At 32.7% G+C, this 18,753-nt stretch overlaps 1 protein-coding gene and 1 long non-coding RNA gene across 4 annotated transcripts in view; one reads left to right on the top strand and one right to left on the bottom strand.

Annotated features, from left to right (window-relative positions):
• Positions 1 to 18,753, bottom strand: part of LOC138695456 (neuroblastoma suppressor of tumorigenicity 1-like) — a 98,308-nt gene that overhangs the window by 20,857 nt on the left and 58,698 nt on the right. For all 3 annotated transcript variants that reach the window (XM_069819804.1, XM_069819802.1, XM_069819803.1), the window contains exon 2: positions 1,306 to 1,412. In XM_069819804.1, the coding sequence (XP_069675905.1) occupies positions 1,306 to 1,380 (75 nt within the window). In that variant the 5' untranslated portion in view covers positions 1,381 to 1,412. The remainder of the gene's footprint in view (positions 1 to 1,305; positions 1,413 to 18,753) is intronic.
• On the top strand, positions 8,531 to 18,711 carry LOC138695384 (uncharacterized). The gene is made up of 3 exons (XR_011331150.1): positions 8,531 to 8,935; positions 15,141 to 15,298; positions 18,202 to 18,711. It is a non-coding gene; the product is annotated as an uncharacterized lncRNA (long non-coding RNA).

Below are 18,753 nucleotides of genomic sequence, written 5' to 3' on the forward strand. Positions count from 1 at the left end.
ACAATCAACTGTTCCTACATCTTCCATCTCAACATCACAGCCGTCAACAACACAACCAGACTCCGCAGAAGAGGGTGACGACGAGGAAATTATATTTTTCTCCGCATATGTATGTTTTTCTTATTTTTATTTAGTGATATTTATTATTAATTTTTAGCGACATTTCTGGGGATTTTTTAACAAACTTTGGAGAGATTTAGCTACATTTTGTTGAAAAGTTAGCGAGATTGTAGGGCGATATGTTGGCAACAGTGCGGTTTATTTACTAAGTATTAATGTTCTCCAAGGCAGGAGCAATCTATATATTTCCTGTAATATAAATCGATTATCGAAATTAGGCTTGGAATATACTGCAATATCAAATATATTGCAATATCAGTACATCGGTATTTAAATTACTTCCTCCATTCCTAGCTGTGCGATTACACAACTTCTCAACGTTATCTGAAACTCTATCCCTATCTCATGAAACATAATTATTAGGTATTGCGCAATCTGCAGAAATAGGTCACATTTTTGCTCTTCATATCACGGCTGGGATAGGAAAACCACGTGGATACGGTGTTCCAGCAGGATGGCGTGCCACCATAAATTTCTGAATCACAAGCCGATTTCGTGGGGGAATTTAGAATAATAAAATTTCATTAATCAATTTTTCCTTTAAAATTAACTCAATGGTAATAATTTTTAGGTATGATATAATTTCATACTTATTCTTAATGTAAGGAAATGAGAAATTCTCCCATTTAATTAATATATCCAGAGATACTGGTACTTTATTGCAGCGTTGTTAATTATTTTTATCCAGAATTAAGATTTTTATTTTGATCAGACTTTTAACCAATTCAAATGCACTTTTCAGTAGTTATTCAGTACACTGTGGTAAATTTACATAAAAATTTTGTTCAGATATCTTGGATATTTCCAGAAAAAATTATATATTTCGATATTTATTCGCTCGATGGTAAATTTACATGAATTAAAAATTTACACAAACATTAAAACAGCGTTACATTAAAGTACCAGTATCTCATAGATGAATAATAATGACATAAGTTGAAAATTGGAGAAGAGAAGAGAAGAGAAGAGAAGAGAAGAGAAGAGAAGAGAAGAGAAGAGAAGAGAAGAGAAGAGAAGAGAAGAGAAGAGAAGAGAAGAGAAGAGAAGAGAAGAGAAGAGAAGAGAAAAACAAGGTGGATAGGGAAGTAGGAGAAAAGGAAATTTCACAGTTTGGAGGAATAGGCCTATAATTCGAAAATGATAAAGAATGAATTTATGCTATTTTGTGATGGGTTGTTATGTTACCTTATGTTCTCTATGAGCAGTTACTAGTCGTGCCACCAGGCAGCAGCACACAGCAGCAAACAGCGTCCTCTCCATCTTCGTAGTGAATTTAATACTGATTGCACCACCTACGACCAAACAAACGTAACATACAGTCACGTGTGAGGCACACACATTAAGCACAACGAGACATTATCCGGTCAGCACGTGCCTTTACGCAATACGCTTTGAAAGACGACAAATGTTCAGTCAGAATTTTTGGCACTTATCCACGTGCAATTAAGTTTGAACGTTGCGGTAAAAGGTCATTTTGAAGCTCATGATACAGTCAGAGTTGAAGAAAAATTAGTTTAAGCAAAAATGTATTATCATTAGTAATTCCTAGGCGAATTCAGGGTGCAATTTGCTGGTCCAATAAAAATGTAGAGGGGGAGGAATTCCTCGTTGACATTATTTTTTATTATTTTACATCTTGATTACACAACTTTTAACATTATATCACTTCGGAAAACGTATTATGTGTCTTTCACGTGTTAAATTTTATATTACCTTGTTAATATGTTTCGGCCTGCTATTGGCCATAATCAGAACTGGTTGTTGCTGGTCTTGGCGCCTTTTGTTTTATTTCCTGTGGGGGTGTGTTTGTGTACTGTAATGTGGAGTCAAAGGGTGTGTGTGTTCTGGAATTGAGATGTGTTGAGAATTTCATTTGGATGTGTTTTTGTGTGCCTGTATATTTCGTATTGTTCTAGTGTGTTTAGTTTCTGGCTTTTTTTGTTGGATGTGTAGAATTTCTATGTCCGTATTGATGTCTCTGTAGGTGTAGTTATCATCTGTGATGAGTTCTGCATATGTGGAAGTGTTTTATAATTTTGTTATGGCTGTGATGTGTTCTTTCTACCGTGTTTAAAATGATCTGCCTGTCTGTCCTATGTAGAAGTTGTTGCAGGTGTCACATTTGAGTTTGTATACGCCTGTGTGGTTGTATTTGTTTGTTTGTGTGTTGAGATGTTTTTGTAGAGTATTATTTGTTCTGTATGCGATGTTGTAATTTAATTTCTTAAATAAGGTTGCAATCTTGTGTGTGTTTTTGTTTTCGTATGTTAGTGTGATGTATTTTTTGTGTTCTTGTGTTTGTGTTGTATTCTTGTTTTTTTTTGTGATTATGTTTTGTCTTTCATATTATGTTGTTATTATGTTGGGGTTGTATCCGTTTTCTTGTGCTATGTATTTGGTTGTGTTTAGTTCTTCTTTGTAATCATGTTGATTCATTGGTATGTTGAGTAGTCTGTGTACCATTGTTCGGAATGCAGCTTGTTTGTGTTGTGTTGGGTGATTGGATGTGTTGTGTACATGTGTTGTTGTTGTGGGTTTTCTGTAGACTTTGAATGTGTGTTTGTTGTCGACTTTTGTTAATGTGATGTCTAGAAATTGAACAGGGACTGGCAGATCATTCCAATAGGATATACAGGCAGATCATTTCAAACACGTTACAAAGAACACATAACAGCCATAACAAAATTACAAAACACTTCCACATACGCAGAACACATCACAAATGCTAACCACACCTACAGAGACATCAACACAGATATGGAAATTCTACACATCCAACCAAAAGCCAGAAAGTAAATAAACTAGAACAATACGAAATATACAGATACACAAAAACACATCCAAATGAAATTCTCAACACACAACTCAATTTCAGAATACACAAACTCTTTGACTCCACATTACACTACACAAAAATACTTCCACAGGAAACAAAACAAAAGGTGCCAAGACCAGCAACAACCAGTTTTGAAGATGGCCAATAGCAGGCCAAAACATGTTAACAAGGTAATACAAAATTTAACACGTGAAAGACACATAATACGTTTTCCGAAGTTTTGTTATTTCTTCTTCTTCTTCTTCTTCTTCTTCTTCTTCTTCTTCCTAAACAGGTTTAGGCCTTTGCGACCTGTTCCGAGGCTAATTAAGTGTTATTATTATTTATTATTATTTATTTATTTAATATATATATATTTATAATAATAATAATAATAATAATAATAATAATATTATTATTATTATTATTATTATTATTATTATTTATATCACATAATAACAAATTTTTCGGTTGTACAATTTATTGTTACAAAATTATTATTATTATTATTATTATTATTATTATTATTATTACTATTATTATTATTACTATTATTATTATTATTATTATTATTATTATTATTATTAGAGAAAATGTTATAAATAAGAAATAGAGGTACAATATGAAATAGTGTGATGTACTACCTGAGACGTGTTGTATTCTAGCTCAAGCCGTCCAAATTACTACTCACTGATACTGCTACACTTTAATATACTAAACTAAATTAGGCCTAAACTATAACAAGACACGAAATTGTATTATTCTTATATTTAACTTCGCCTCATCCTTTCCACCTCTTACTTAATATATTTAGCTCTTAACAGTAATTACACAACAGTTCATATATTTCGTTGCTTGATGATAGAATTCCTTTGTCTTCATCCAAAGATTATACAAATTTAATGGGAATTCGATCAACTCCTGTTGCTTTCTCATTCTTCATTGTCCTAAGTTCTAGCTCATCTTCTTCCTTTAGAATAGAAAATACTACTGCTTCATCTTCTATAGCTAAGTTATCTGGACAATTCACTTTCTTATATAGCTCTTCTACATATTTCGTACATCTGCTCTCTGCTCAGTAGAAGATCATGTTTTTTTTTTCTATTCGTAAGATGTTTTGGGCCGTGCAGTACTGTGACACATCGAGGTACCGTGAACCTGTTAGTCCTGAGGCACTGCGCCCACAGGCAACTGTCTGGGTCGCTTGACCCTACGAATGGTGCTGGTCATGCAGCTTTAAAGGCACGCACAACATCTATCACTACCTTTATATTCTTGTCCATGTCGTCACAACCACGTTTCAGCCATATTCCACCTAGAGCAAGAACGGTCTTATCTTAAATCATGCTAATTCAAGGACGAGGTAAAAGAAAGACGATGTTGAAATACCGTCCAAATTTGAGCAGTCCTATAACATCGCAAGGATTAGAATACCACGAATTCTTCTGCTTCTTCTTCTCCGTCCCTTCCCCCCTGTTATATAGCTTTTATCTTTCTCTAAAGTTCAAAAATAATATACGAAATAAGGTAAAAATAAGCACTATTTCAGCCTGTATTACACAAGAAGGAATTGGAATTAATAAGACTTTGGTTATTTCTCAATATGTAGTAATGGTTTGTATTTCCAGGTAGGCATTATTATTGCTGTCGATCTACTAACAATTTTGATCAGTAAAACGTATATCTTTATCGATTAATCGACCGGTTAATCGAATTTTAATCGATTTTAAACAGCGTTTATAAGTTTGAACAAAAACTCCTAATATAATTTTATAATATTTCTATAGCTACAAAAAATAACACACGTTTTTACAAATGATTTTAAATTTATTGATGCATAGTTATGAAACAAAAGGTATGAATTCTTTAAGATTGTTTGAACCAAAATTCAACACTGTTACAGTATTTAATCATAGTAGTAACTTAGGCCCAAGAATATATAACAAATTTATATTTAAATATCCTAATCTTGTCAATTCTAATAGTTCTAGTATTAAATTTAAAAAGTTATGTATGGATTTTATAAAAAATTAAAAATTGTAAATTTAAATATATATACTATAATTGCACAGTAGAGATAAGACAAATTGTATTGTATAATTATTAATTTCAATTCAGGAATCCGCCCCTGAGCACGAGTTCTACTCTTTCAGAGGCGAACTAAAGTTTTTCTGTATATTTTATATTTTATGTTACAATTATTAGCAAAATAATAAATAAATAAATAAATAAATAAATAAATAAATAAATAAATAAATAAATAAATAAACAAATTTCCTCTGACTGAGATTCTGGCTGATATGTACAGTAGTGGCAAAAAGAAAACCGGAACGACCCTTGTAGCTGATTTCAGAGTCACAGATTCAAATTTTGCTAGTCACAAAACACATCTATCTTGTATAATTAATTTGTAACAATGAAATTTATTGCATTTGTTCGATTCTTACTGTCTTTTGTTTCCTTCAGTGCCTCAAACTTACAGACGAAAAAACTTTGAGAGTTTTATTTTCATCGGCATCAATATTACATTTCTACATCTATTCGGCAAAGATAACTGCGTATTTTTACACTAAATAGCAGTACATACCTCTGGCTTCACTATCCATATTAAAATTACCACAGAATGATACAATACACAGCACAGGATTCTTTTGTTTCAGCTACAAGGGTCGGTCCGGTTTTTTTGCCACTACTGTACATCTATTATCAGGTAGTACATCTCACTTGACGATATGTGTCAGAGGAAAAACAATTGTTTGTATGCATGTGAAGTCTGATTAGTGTAATATGTAGCTAATGGGTGATGTATGCAATGGAGAAGGAAAGGAACTGGCCACCCTACCCCATTATCTTCTGGCCTAGTTGCCTCATAAGTGGTGCCTACTTCGTATCACTTGTGGGGTCCAGACCTGTCTTCGGACAGTTGATTAAACAACAACAGCAACAACAACAACAACAGCAACAAGTAATCATTAAGAAGCACTGACACTGAAGATTAGTGATGACGCATTCAAGAAGTTTGGAAAAAGAAAAGCTTCCAGTTTATACTTATGTATAGTGACATTCTTTGCTCCAGCCAAATACATCAATACGTTGACTCCAGAGAGTTTCCGCAACCTGGTCGCCCGCTGTACGGTTAACGCTATGCTGACATCAATAATGACGTATTTAGTGACGTATGTTAACGTTCGTCAAACTTCAGAAAGAATCATTATACGATATTTGCCGCTTCTTTATCATTTATCATGTCGTAACTCTTATGATAATCAATCAATCGCGCTGTAATTTTTTAAACGATAACTCAATGTCTAAGGAAAGCATAGAAAAGAATTCGAAATGAAAATATTTTTTTTAAAAGTAAGAAAAAAATACTAACTTCGATGATCAGTTCAGAATAAACATTTACACCTTCAAAAGTTGGTAAGCGGCAAACTTTTTTATTTTTCAAGTAAGTGGTTGGGGGGGGGGGGTCAAAGCGAGAGAACAGTTGAGAAAGAATAGAAATTACTTTAAAAAGTGATTACTCAAAATCCTTCCAAGTTACGGCGAGTTAAACAAAGATGCGTTTTCGTTTGGTGGAGTAGTCACGACTCAACATTTTGTCTGTTGAAATCTTAACGAAAAATTCTTTGCCGAACCTTCTTGGACTTCTGACTGAACAATTTATTCATCTTAAGCTGTTCTAAGTTCTATAAGTATATTATTCACAGTGGTGAATCTCAAACGAGGTTCCATGTTTTCACACCGAATTAGGCCCATGGTAAACTTCGTTTGCGTCTACGTCGTCCGTCTAGAGATAGCGAGTCCGCTATTGAAATTTCAGCATGGAAATGGAAAATTCTGCGAAGAACATTTGGACCAAAATTTCAAAATGGAGGATGATGATAATAAGAATAATAGTAATAGTAATAATAATAATAGTAATATTATTATTATTATTATTATTATTATTATTATTATTATTGTTATTGCGATATTCCGAAGTACATATGATATTTCCGTGCAGGAATTCTGCGTTATCATATGATGAAGGATCGGTGGAGCGGAGAAAAATTCCCTCCGGCACCGGAGGAACCAGGGCTTTCAGCTCTACGTGCTGACGCTCTATCCACTAAGCCACACCGGTTTCTAATTCCGATGCCGGATTGAATCCTCTCAGTTTAAGTTCCACCTCTTAGTTTCCCTTTAGTGGCCAACCCTCATGCACTGTGTCATGGCACTGTGGCACAATGTCCAACACACTATGTGCAGAGGTACACTCATTACGAGTGACCAAGTGGCCGGGATCCGACGGAATGAGCGCCGTCTTAAATCTTAAGTCTTTTTCAAAGTTTCGCTGAAGATCTTCCTTTTCCTATTAACATCTTCCTTTGCCATTACTATTCTCCTTTTGAGTTCCTGGCAGCAGCTCATGTTATCACTCGTAACACACCCCAAATATTTGAACCTGCCGCTTGTTCTACTGCCTCATTTCTTTATTTTTCTTGCGACAACCATGATCTTTGTCTTGTTTGCATCTATCTTCATCCCATACTGCTCATAGCTGTCATTTAGCATATCCCTTAGTATCATCCAATCATGCATAAATATATAAAACAAGCACAACAATTTCACTAAAACATTACCATTTACAGATCACTCCTGGACTGAGAGGTATTTGTAACACAGGAAAAGAAAAAAGTGAAAACAACTTTTGAAGGAGTTGGGAACTCCTATCGGTGTTTGGGTAAAAGTTGAAGAAACGGCTTCTGCTCATCTTTCATTGTACCGTACTTGTTAAATTAACTTGTAACAGTATGTTGTACAAATATGTATGCAGATGCATCTTCAGATACTAGCCTATAGCATTTACTTTAGCTCCTTATGTAGGGCGGCCGGGTAGCTCAGTTGGTAGAGCAGCTGGCTACGGACTGGAAGGTCCGGAGTTCGATCCCAGGTGATGACAGGATTTTTTCTCGTTGCCTCCTATAAAATTGAGTACCGGGTCTTTCCCGGGGGTAAAAGGCGGTCAGAGCGTGGTGTCGACCACACCACCTCATTCTAGTGCCGAGGTCATGGAAAGCATGGGGCTCTACCTCCATGCCCCCATATGCCTTCATGGCATGTTACGGGGATACCTACTTACCTTAGTATCATCACTTCTTCTAACAACGCCATATCATCAGCAAATCTTAATCACGTTATTTTTCTTCCTCCTATTATCACCCCTCCCATGTTTTGAAAAGAGTTATTCACTAAATCCTCCAAGTAGATGTTGAACAGGGTAGGTGATAAAGGACATCCTTGTCATACTGCTCATCCTATTTCACTTCCTTCTGACATTTCTTCCTATCCTGACTGACTCGTTATTTCGACGGATAGGGAACAAAAAATTGAAACAATATTTGGATAAAAAGAAGGGGGGAATAGATAAGATTAGGAAGATAAGAAGGGCAATGAAAGATAAAATAATGAGGGAAAGGGAAACAGAAAGTAAAGTTGAGAAGAAGTACGGCAGAGAAAAAGAGAGGGAAATGAGGAAGTACAGAACAGAAAAAAGTTAAGAAGATGAAGAAGAAAAGAAGGAAAAAGAAAAAAAGATTAGGAGGAAAGAAAGGGAAAAAGGAAACGAAGAAGAGAAGCAAAACGAATGAATGCCTTTGACTTTGTGTCAGAATTCATGGCTACTTTGTAGATACAATGTTACTCATAATCTTCCTCTTTTATTTATGAACTCACTTCTCTAAAACATAATGGAAATCTTCTCATATCCTCACTTGATATGGAATAACTACACAGAGAAACATAAACAATTCAAGACTAGCAACATGCATTGAAAATCTTATTCGTTTCGCGTGTCACCGAGTTCTATTCTTCGCCAACGTAATTGTTACGGGAGAGAAACTTCCCCGCGGGCTCTGAATTGCGTCAGCAGCATTGAACGTATAAAAACACAATGAAGGCGACACAGGAGACAGCCGTGGAGTGCCTTCTAATCCACATTGCTACGTAACGTTCTAGGTCTGTGGGCCGTTTATATAGACGGATACTAGACTAATTGTAAGAGTAAACTGAAACAATCGGTAGTGCAAAATTAAAATAGACCCGAAAAAAAAAAAAAAAACGAAGTTGAAATTTGACTAGACACTGATTTGAGACAAGGATACTCACAATGTACCAACTCGAAAAGGTAGAAGAAAGGAATTAAGCAATACAATTTGAACTAAATGAAATTCAATTCAGTTTAGTGGCGGCGATTCAAGCTAGAAAGTTTATAGCTTCATCTACAATTAATGTTTTACATTTCTCTAAATGAAAATCAATTCAGTTCAGTGGCGATTCAAACTTTCGGAAGTTTATATCTTCGTCTACAAAAATGTTCTACATTTCTTTAAATGAAATTCAATTCAGTTCAGTAGCAATTCAAACTTTAGAAAGTTTATAGCTTCGTCTACAATTAATGTTCTACATTTCTCTATTTGAAAATCAATTCAATTCGGTTCAGTGACGATTAAAACTTTTGAAAGTTTATAGCTTCGTCTACAAAAATGTTCTACACTTCTCTAAAGGAAATTCCATTCAGTTCAGTAGCAATTCAAACTTTAGAAAGTTTATAGCTTCGTCTACAATTAAAGTTCTACATTTCTCTAAATAAATTCAATTCAGTTCAGTAGCAATTCAAACTTTAGAAAGTTTGTAGCTTCGTCAACAATTAATGTTCTACATTTCTCTAAATGAAAATCAATACAGTTCAGTGGCGAGTCAAACTTTTGGAAGTTTATAGCTTCGTCTACAATAAATGTTCTATATTTCTCTAAATAAATTCAATTCAGTTCAGTAGCAATTCAAACTTTAGAAAGTTTATAGCTTTGTCTACAATTAATGTTCTACATTTCTCTATTTGAAAATAAATTCAATTCAGTTCAGTGGCGATTCAAACTTTGGGAAGTTTATAGCTTCGTCTACAAAAATGATCCATATTTCTCTAAATTAAATTAAATTCAATTCAATTCAATTCAATTCAATTCAATTCAATTCAATTCAGTGGCAATTCAAACTTTTGGAAGTTTATAGCGTCGTCTACAAAAATGTTGTACATTTCTTTAAGTGAAATTCAGTAGGGATTCAAACTTTAGAAAGTTTACAGCTTCGTCTACAAAATATTCTACACTTCTCTAAATGAAAATCAATTCAGTTCAGTGACGATTCAAACTTTGGGAAGTTTATAGCTCCATCTACAAAAATGTTCTACATTTCTCTAAACTCAATTCAATTCAATTCAGTGGCGATTCAAACCTTTGGAAGTTTATAGCGTCGTCTACAAAAATGTTCTACATTTCTTTAAACGAAATTCAATTCAGTTCAGTGGCGATTCAAACTTAAGAAAGTTTATAGTTTCGTATACATATGTTCTACAGTTCTCTAAATGAAACTCAATTTAATTCAGTTCAGTGGCGACTCAAACTTTAGAAAATTTATAGCTTCGTTTACAAATGTTCTACACTTCTCTAAATGAAAATCAATTCATTTCAGTGGCGATTCAAATTTCAGAAGATTTATGACATCGTCTATAATTGTTCTACATTTATCTTTGTCTTTTGCACGGTTCTTACATTGTGAAACGTAATTATAATTTGAATTGGAATAAAACTTGGTCAACGTCGAAGATCTATAGAGAAAAGCCCAGTGGCAGGTGTAACTCAAGTGTGTAATATAATATCTGAAGTAGTTTCTTAGAACGTTCGAAGCTGAGTCGGTTTCTTGTGATATTATGGGTAAAGAACCAATGAGAGAATACTACTTCTTGTTGGGCTAAAGATGCTGGGATGTTAAGTAATTTGAAAGAAACTTCTGACAAATTCTTATGCTGCCGTTCTGATTTTGTTTTCGATAACATTATTAAAAATGAAGGGCTTTTCCTATTATCGTCGTCGTTCCTGCAGTAACTCCTATGTGACATATTTATCGATTTTCAAATTTTTGCTTTATTGAGTAACTTAAATAGTGATACAGCAAATAATAAAATCTCCTGTATGTAATTATATTTCTTTGTTTCGAAAATGTAAGAATTCACAGTCTCCTATGCATGGCTGCCATAGGATAAATAAATGTGTTTTCTCTTCCTACTGAAAAATTTTATATTTTGCACATTGCAAGAACAACGACGATATGAATGTGAAGGCTAGAATTAAAAGATATATTATGAGGAGAAATCGCGATACTCACTTACGTATAATATTGATTTGATGCAAAAATTCGTGGTGTTTTTTCGTTATAACAATAGTTTTCGTTTGAGATGAATATAAGGCAGAAATTAATCAGTAATATATTATTCTACATTATCAATGATTCTCCTCCAACCCCGGGTAGTTTTTCGATTGTGCGTCCGAAGAAATTTGCTTGTTTTTGAGTTAAAGAAGTCGTCAATCCAAGTTTGTAAAGCATCTTCAATATGCCGCAAAGCGTCTGAGTTGTTGACAATACATGTCAGCAGTTATGGTTACATTCCTGGGAAGCAATTCGTAGTACACGACGCGTTCTAACGGAACCAGACGGAAAACGTCATCTTCTGTGGATTTAGACTAACTACGGGGTGTTATGTGTTGAAACGACAGAATCATTTTCTTGCAGTGCTTTCTCCAATGGTATTTTCCCCGTACACAACACAAATGTTTCGAGCCGCCTCCGATGCCTTCTTTGCCTCTTTATTAAATTCAAACACAAGAATATGTCGGAAGTGTTTTTTCCACTTGACATTCCATCATCTTTTAGCACTCCAAATAACAAATGACAAACGATAAATAATCTCCTAGCAACGCTGTGTTATGATGACGAACAAAAATGCTACGAACCTATGCACCAACCTCATAAAATTATGATGTAGATGTGGCAGTTTGTAGTTCTAATAAAGGTTAAGAGCACTTAAAAATTCCGAAGGGAAAGTTTGGTTTTGAAACCTTTTGTTTTTTCTCATATATAATAACAATAACCATAGCAAAAACGATAATTCTCTTTTAATGTTCTTTGTTTTCATACTTTTTTCACGTACTTTACATTTTTATGTAGAACCTATATTACGCGTTTTACACGTAATTTACTTACCACCTAGGAAACCATTTTTACGCGTAATTTCACAACCCTGGCATAGATTAGATCAGTCCTTATTCTTTAATTCACATATAACATGTTTCCATAAATACGCCATAGGCCATCGGCATTAAGTTAATAGCGTTTAAAGACGAGAGTTGCATCATTGTTACGCGAAAATCTGTCCGTTTCATCCTAGTGACCATTGAATAATAATGTTATTCAACGAAAAAAAAAATCGCCGTGAAAAAGTTAAGAACTTCTAATTAAAACGAACAAAAAAATCGATCGTGTTTTGAATCTTGAGCAGCACTGAAGTCTTTACTGGCTCCATGTAAGAAAACGAGGGATGGGAGTAAATTTCTGAGAATGAAACAATTTCTATTACATGTGCGTTTGCTCGTCATTCAGAAGACTCAGGTGTGTGTGTACCATAATCGTATTTTTCCGTCATTAATGTTGTAACAGAGAAATACAGAAGATGGAATGTTGATTTCAATGATACCATTAAGCGACCCAGACATGCGGAAAGCTCTTTTTTTCAAGGTTAACTTCCACTTATTTTCTTAGTCTTCTGAACACATTTGTCACTTCAATTAATTCGCTATCATTTATTTTGTGGTCGTATCAGTGGCGGCTCTTGTAGTTTATTCTAGGAGGACCTGAGTTACATCAAATATAAAATAAAAGAACACTGAAATTTTAGAATGGAGGATCTGTATAGTGAGAACAGGAGCTTACATTATTTTAATTGACACTTGGTTCACATTCGTCGAGTAACCTCATGCACAATCGATTCAAAGAAACCACGAAACTAATAACAATGAATCGACATTCTATATCCTTTGAGTGGTTCATACACACTCGTTCCCAAAGAAGCTATATCCGTCGCTATTCTTCGAGATTCCACTCGGGAGAGTGTAGTACCCTATCTGAATCGTGAATTGCAGAAACTCCATATGTCCATTCGAGTAAATTTTTCAGGAGACACAAAATGTGATTATCTTCAAAAGCGCTTGGTATTTTGAAGTGATTAGGCTACTGTTTTTTATTAAAGAATAATAAGTTCTAGTGTTTGACATAGCTATATGAATCTTAGAAAGCATGATAGAAATATTCCGACAGTCAATATAATGTAATATAATCTAATAATATTTTATTTAGAGTTCAATCTAATTGACATATCATATTCTAAAATCAAAATGTAAATGAGCATTACATATTATAAAATTGGAATGCAAACGTTTTCGCCCTTGGGCATCATCAGGCATTTAACTCACAATATCTTATACAATTTTTCATATATTTGCTGTGAAATGCGTACCAGATAATTGAAATTTACAATCTTATATATATTAATAAACAACTATTTACATGAATAATTTCAAGGAAAAATTGTTCCGGGGCCGGGTATCGATTCCGGGACCCTTCTCTTAGCGCGCGAACGCTCTACCGACTGAGCTACCCCAGGAACTATACACGACACCGTCACAATTTTTCCTTTTATATCCACACAACTCACATGAGCTGACAAGACGCCAGAACTCAACTGTGAGTGCACACAAATACTGTGTGACTTAAAATTGTGGCTTTCTGTTAACGTACCTCCAGTAACGAAAAATTGTGACGGTGTCGTGTATAGTTCCTGGGGTAGCTCAGTCGGTAGAGCGTTCGCGCGCTAAGCGAAGGGTCCCGGGATCGATACCCGGGCCCAGAACAATTTTTTCTTGAAATTATTCAAACCTGCTTTACAGGGAGCTACTACCTGAAAGCCAGATTTGTATAACAATTACATGGTTAACTCTATGATAAATAACAATCTGAAATTTATCATAGAGTTAACCATGTAAATAGTTGTTTATTATTATATACAAGATTGTAAATTTCAATTGTCTGGTACGCATTTCACAGCAAAGATATAAAAAATTGTATAAGACATTGTGAGTCAAATGCCTGATGATGCCCAAGGGCGAAAATGTTTGCATTTCAATTTTATAATATGCAATGATCATTTACATTTTTAAGTGTTATTGATTTTAAACTGTGATATGTCAATTAGACTGAACTCTAAATAAAAAAAATTATTAGATTATATTACATAGCTATATAAACTTAAATTTTTTCTTTAGTATTTTCTGGAAAAACTTTGAATTGCCTGGATATGTGGGTTTTCTGCAATTCACGACTAGTAACAATCATTACACGCTTATTTTAGCATGGCTAATTCTTGGTCAGTACACAAACTTCTTTGTGAAGTTCGTAGTATCATCTCCAAATACACCTATAACCTTTTAAATCAGAGAGATTCACATTTTACAACACTGAGAAAATGCTTAGAGAAATTTTAAAAGATCAATTCAAATTTTGCAATTTCATCTCTATTTCAAGTTATATGATTTCACCTTCACTTCAATTCTCTTTTGAAATTTATTGTATGTAACTATTTTAATTGTTTCATTGTAAACTTATATATATATATATATATATATATATATATATATATATATATGCATTTGTTTTCTAGATCCTTGTAGTCATTCGTATTGAAAATCAGGTGGTTTTATTTTATAAATCCGATATAGTGTATATAAGTGAAAAAGACATTCCTTCACAAAAGAAAAACAGAGAAAAAACCTTATAGGTTATAGCCATTTGAACAATGGCAAAGCAATTTCATTAACACAAATGAAATTATTTGATATTTATTATCATAATTTTTAAAAATTAAAATATAGTTACAAGTTATCTATCTCATTAAAAGTGTACTAAAACGTTCCATAGACAATTTATTTTTAAATTGTTAATGTATATTTCTAAGGTTTTCGGAGTGATATTTGCATGCTTCTTTTGACAGTTTTAGCGCCTATAAATCTTCGGTATATTAGACACACCACATCCACCATCATTAACACCATTCCCTGCCATAGCTACATCGTGAAATGCAGAGACCGCACAAGTTAAATTTTTTCTCAAATTCGGTTTTTAATATGGAGCAGACTTATAACAGAAAGCCGTTGTAAGATCCACGAATTTATCTACCCTTTTAGCACAGATGTCGTTTTCTTCAGATGACTTAAACCACTATTTTTTCGGTACACTGTGATGAATTTAAGATAGAATATCTCCATGTTTCTTCCAGGTTTTATTCTCCATCTTCAACTACAACCAAAGAGTCGAGGAGAGGTAGAACCCTGGTCTCCAGTTTTTCATGGAACTTAGACAAGAACGAGTAGTTTACTAGAAATTCCAGGCTCTCCTGCAGACCAGGCGAACCAGCGCCCTACTATAGCTCTACAGGTATTCGTTGTAACTTAAAAGCCGGCTATCCGTAGTCGTCCGTTTCTTAAAATTAAATGGCTCCATTACTTCTCTGATGTTACTGGCTGCTCTCTGAAGTGAACATCGGATATCTTATTAAAATGGCGTCGGAACAGCAAATTGGTTTAATGTTTCTTATCTAAACAATGTTTTCATTAAAAAAAAGGATATAAAGACAGTCGCAGATTGCTCCGACCAACACCGAATACTGGACGTATATTCATGCATATGTTCCATCTAAAGACGAAATGTTCTATAATTGACAGCACAAAAATAGTTGACTAGAATTCAGAGAATGATGAATATATCATCGAAAGTAGCCAATCAGGTAGAATAACACCAGAATTTAAATATTAATACAGTGAAATTGTTTATTTACTTATTTGTTGTCTGTCTGTTTGTTTATTTGTTTATTTCATTGTTAATTTGTTTATTTGTTTATTTCATTTTTAATTTGTTTATTTGTTTATTTTTTTATTTAATTGTTTATTTGTTTATTTTTTATTTTTTATTGTTTATTTGTTTATTTTTTATTTAATTGTTTATTTCTTTCTTTATTTATTAATTGTTTATTTATTTCTTTCTTTATTTAATTGTTTATTTCTTTCTTTATTTATATAATTGTTTTTTTATTTCTTTATTTATTTAATTGTTTATTTCTTTATTTATTTGTTTATTTCTTTCTTTATTTATTTATTTATTTATTTAAGTGTTTATTTCTTTATTTACTTATTTAATTGTTTATTTGTTTATTTATTTATCTAATTGTTTATTTATTCAGTCGTTTATTTCTTTGTTTATTTATTTAATCGTTTATTTCTTTGTTTATTTATTTAATTGTTTATTTCTTTGTTTATTTATTTAATTGTTTATTTCTTTGTTTATTTATTTAATTGTTTATTTCTTTGTTTATTTATTTAATTGTTTATTTCTTTGTTTATTTATTTAATTGTTTATTTCTTTGTTTATTTATTTAATTGTTTATTTCTTTGTTTATTTAATTGTTAATTTCTTTGTTTATTTATTTAATTGTTAATTTCTTTGTTTATTTATTTAATTGTTTATTTCTTTGTTTATTTATTTAATTGTTAATTTCTTTGTTTATTTATTTAATTGTTTATTTCTTTGTTTATTTATTTAATTGTTTATTTCTTATTTATTTAATTGTTTATTTCTTTATTTATTTAATTGTTTATTTATTTAATTATTTATTTAATTGTTTACTTATTTATTTGTTTAATTATTTACTTATTTAATTAGTATTTATTTACTTATTTATTTAATCGTTTATTTATTTAATCATTTATTTATTTATTTAGTCGTTTATTTCTTTGTTTATTTATTTATTTAATCGTTTATTTCTTTGTTTATTTATTTAATAGTTTATTTCTTTGTTTATTTATTTAATCGTTTATTTCTTTGTTTATTCATTTGTTAATTTATTTAATTGTTTATTTCTTTGTTTATTTATTTATTTATTTAATTGTATATTTATTTATTTATTTAATTGTTTATTAATTTGTTTATTTATTTAATTATTCATCAATTAAATTATTTATCCATTCACTCACTCACTCAATCACTTATTTATTTATTTATATATATATATATTTGTTTATTTTTATTTATCTATCTATCTATCTATCTATCTATCTATCTATCTATCTATCTATCTATCTATCTATCTATCTATCTATCTATCTATCTATCTATCTATCTATCTATCTATCTATCTATCTATCTATCTATTTATTTAAAGGCTCACCAGTGACAAAAATATAATTTGTCCTAGATTATACAATGAATGAGGCTTGCCGTGACTCGAAATTCAGTGAGAACAATTTACCAGAACTCCAAGTTGACCCGGCTCCCCAGGGCTTGCATATGGAGTTCAGTCAACCTCAAGGCCGCCAAGATGTAAAGATTAAAATAAGTGATGCCTCATTACTAGAATTGTACGGCCTCTGCCCACGAACCGCGAGCAAGATGCAACTTGTATAAACAGAGCTCTTCTTCTAGTGCGTTCAAACTAAGACAAGAATTCTCAGAACACCGAAAACCGTTATACAATATTAATCAATGTGTTATACATGTATTGAAAGGCCAGGCGACTTCGTATTTGGAAACAGGGTTCGATTTCATAGTTTTAGAGTTTCTGAGATTACATCCAGCGCAACTCCTTCAAAAAGCCAAGTTCTCTTCTTTTCATCATCACATACATCATCATTATCATTAAGTCCTTAGACCTTGTAATAGCTTACATTCCTTTTTCGGCTTTTCTCCTATTCAAAATCACAGTATTTATAACAGAAAATTAAAAAAAATACGTTATTTAATGACGTTGTATGAAATCGAGGTTAAATAACATTGGTGAAACTGGTGACAGAGAGATGGTATTTTGACGCCAATGCATTGAGGGAAAGTCCAGAAAAACCTCAACCAGGTAACTTGTCCCAAAGAGAATTTTAACCTGGGTCCACTCGTTTGACGATCAGACATGCTCCCCACTTTATGATGGCGATTGTTCCTGAGTGATTCTCCTTCAGCACAATATCCCAAAAACATAACCAAGGGTTTCTTTCTACTTCGCTGCATCCCGGATGGCGATAATTTTGATCTTGGAAGGAACGGCCTGGTACAGGTCGTACTTCTGCAATGTATTAACATTCTGATGGTGCTGGTCCATTCTGATGACGATATCCCTTTTCTGTTACTAATCCATCTTCACTGTAAGTCACCATTCCTTTCCCTTTTTTGCGGAAGACAACACCAATTATATCAAACAATCTCCGCCGTAACTCAGACCTTAAATTTCTTCCTGTCATGAAATGTTCTTCTGTATTACTGGAAATATTTAATTATAAAGGATATTTGTTTTTCAGCTTCAAGATTCCTGCAGTCATGAAGATGTTCGTCACTTATTTTGAGAAGACCTTTGGCAATGTTATAGTGTTGTAATTGTACTTCCCATTCAATTTTAAATAAATAAAGGCCTTCGAAGATTCCTCGGAGCATATAGCATGTAATTGAAGGGCTCAGAGCTATAGTGGGTCAAGCGCCATTTATTAAAAACGGAGAAAGCAAGGGTTAAAGTTAAGCGAATACCATAGTTTAATGAAGATTTACATATAATTTAGTTATAAAGTGCATACTTTATATTACTTGCTATATGTTTCATTGAATTATGGTAATGACTTAATTTTAACTCTTGTTTTCTACGTTTTTAATATATGGCGTTTGGCCCACTATGACTCTGAACCCTTCAATTCGGACAATTATGTAACAAACCCACAATTTCCTTATCAATATTTTGCAAGAAAGATTTTGGAATCTTAACCAATGCTGTACTTTGGAGCGAATAAATTATTTTAGGCCACTTATACTTCATTAGTTGTGATTAATTTGTCAATATATTTAGCAAAAGTTCGAATAAC

This window comes from Periplaneta americana, chromosome 1, assembly GCF_040183065.1.
Source record: "Periplaneta americana isolate PAMFEO1 chromosome 1, P.americana_PAMFEO1_priV1, whole genome shotgun sequence".
Classification (NCBI taxonomy): domain Eukaryota; kingdom Metazoa; phylum Arthropoda; class Insecta; order Blattodea; family Blattidae; genus Periplaneta; species Periplaneta americana.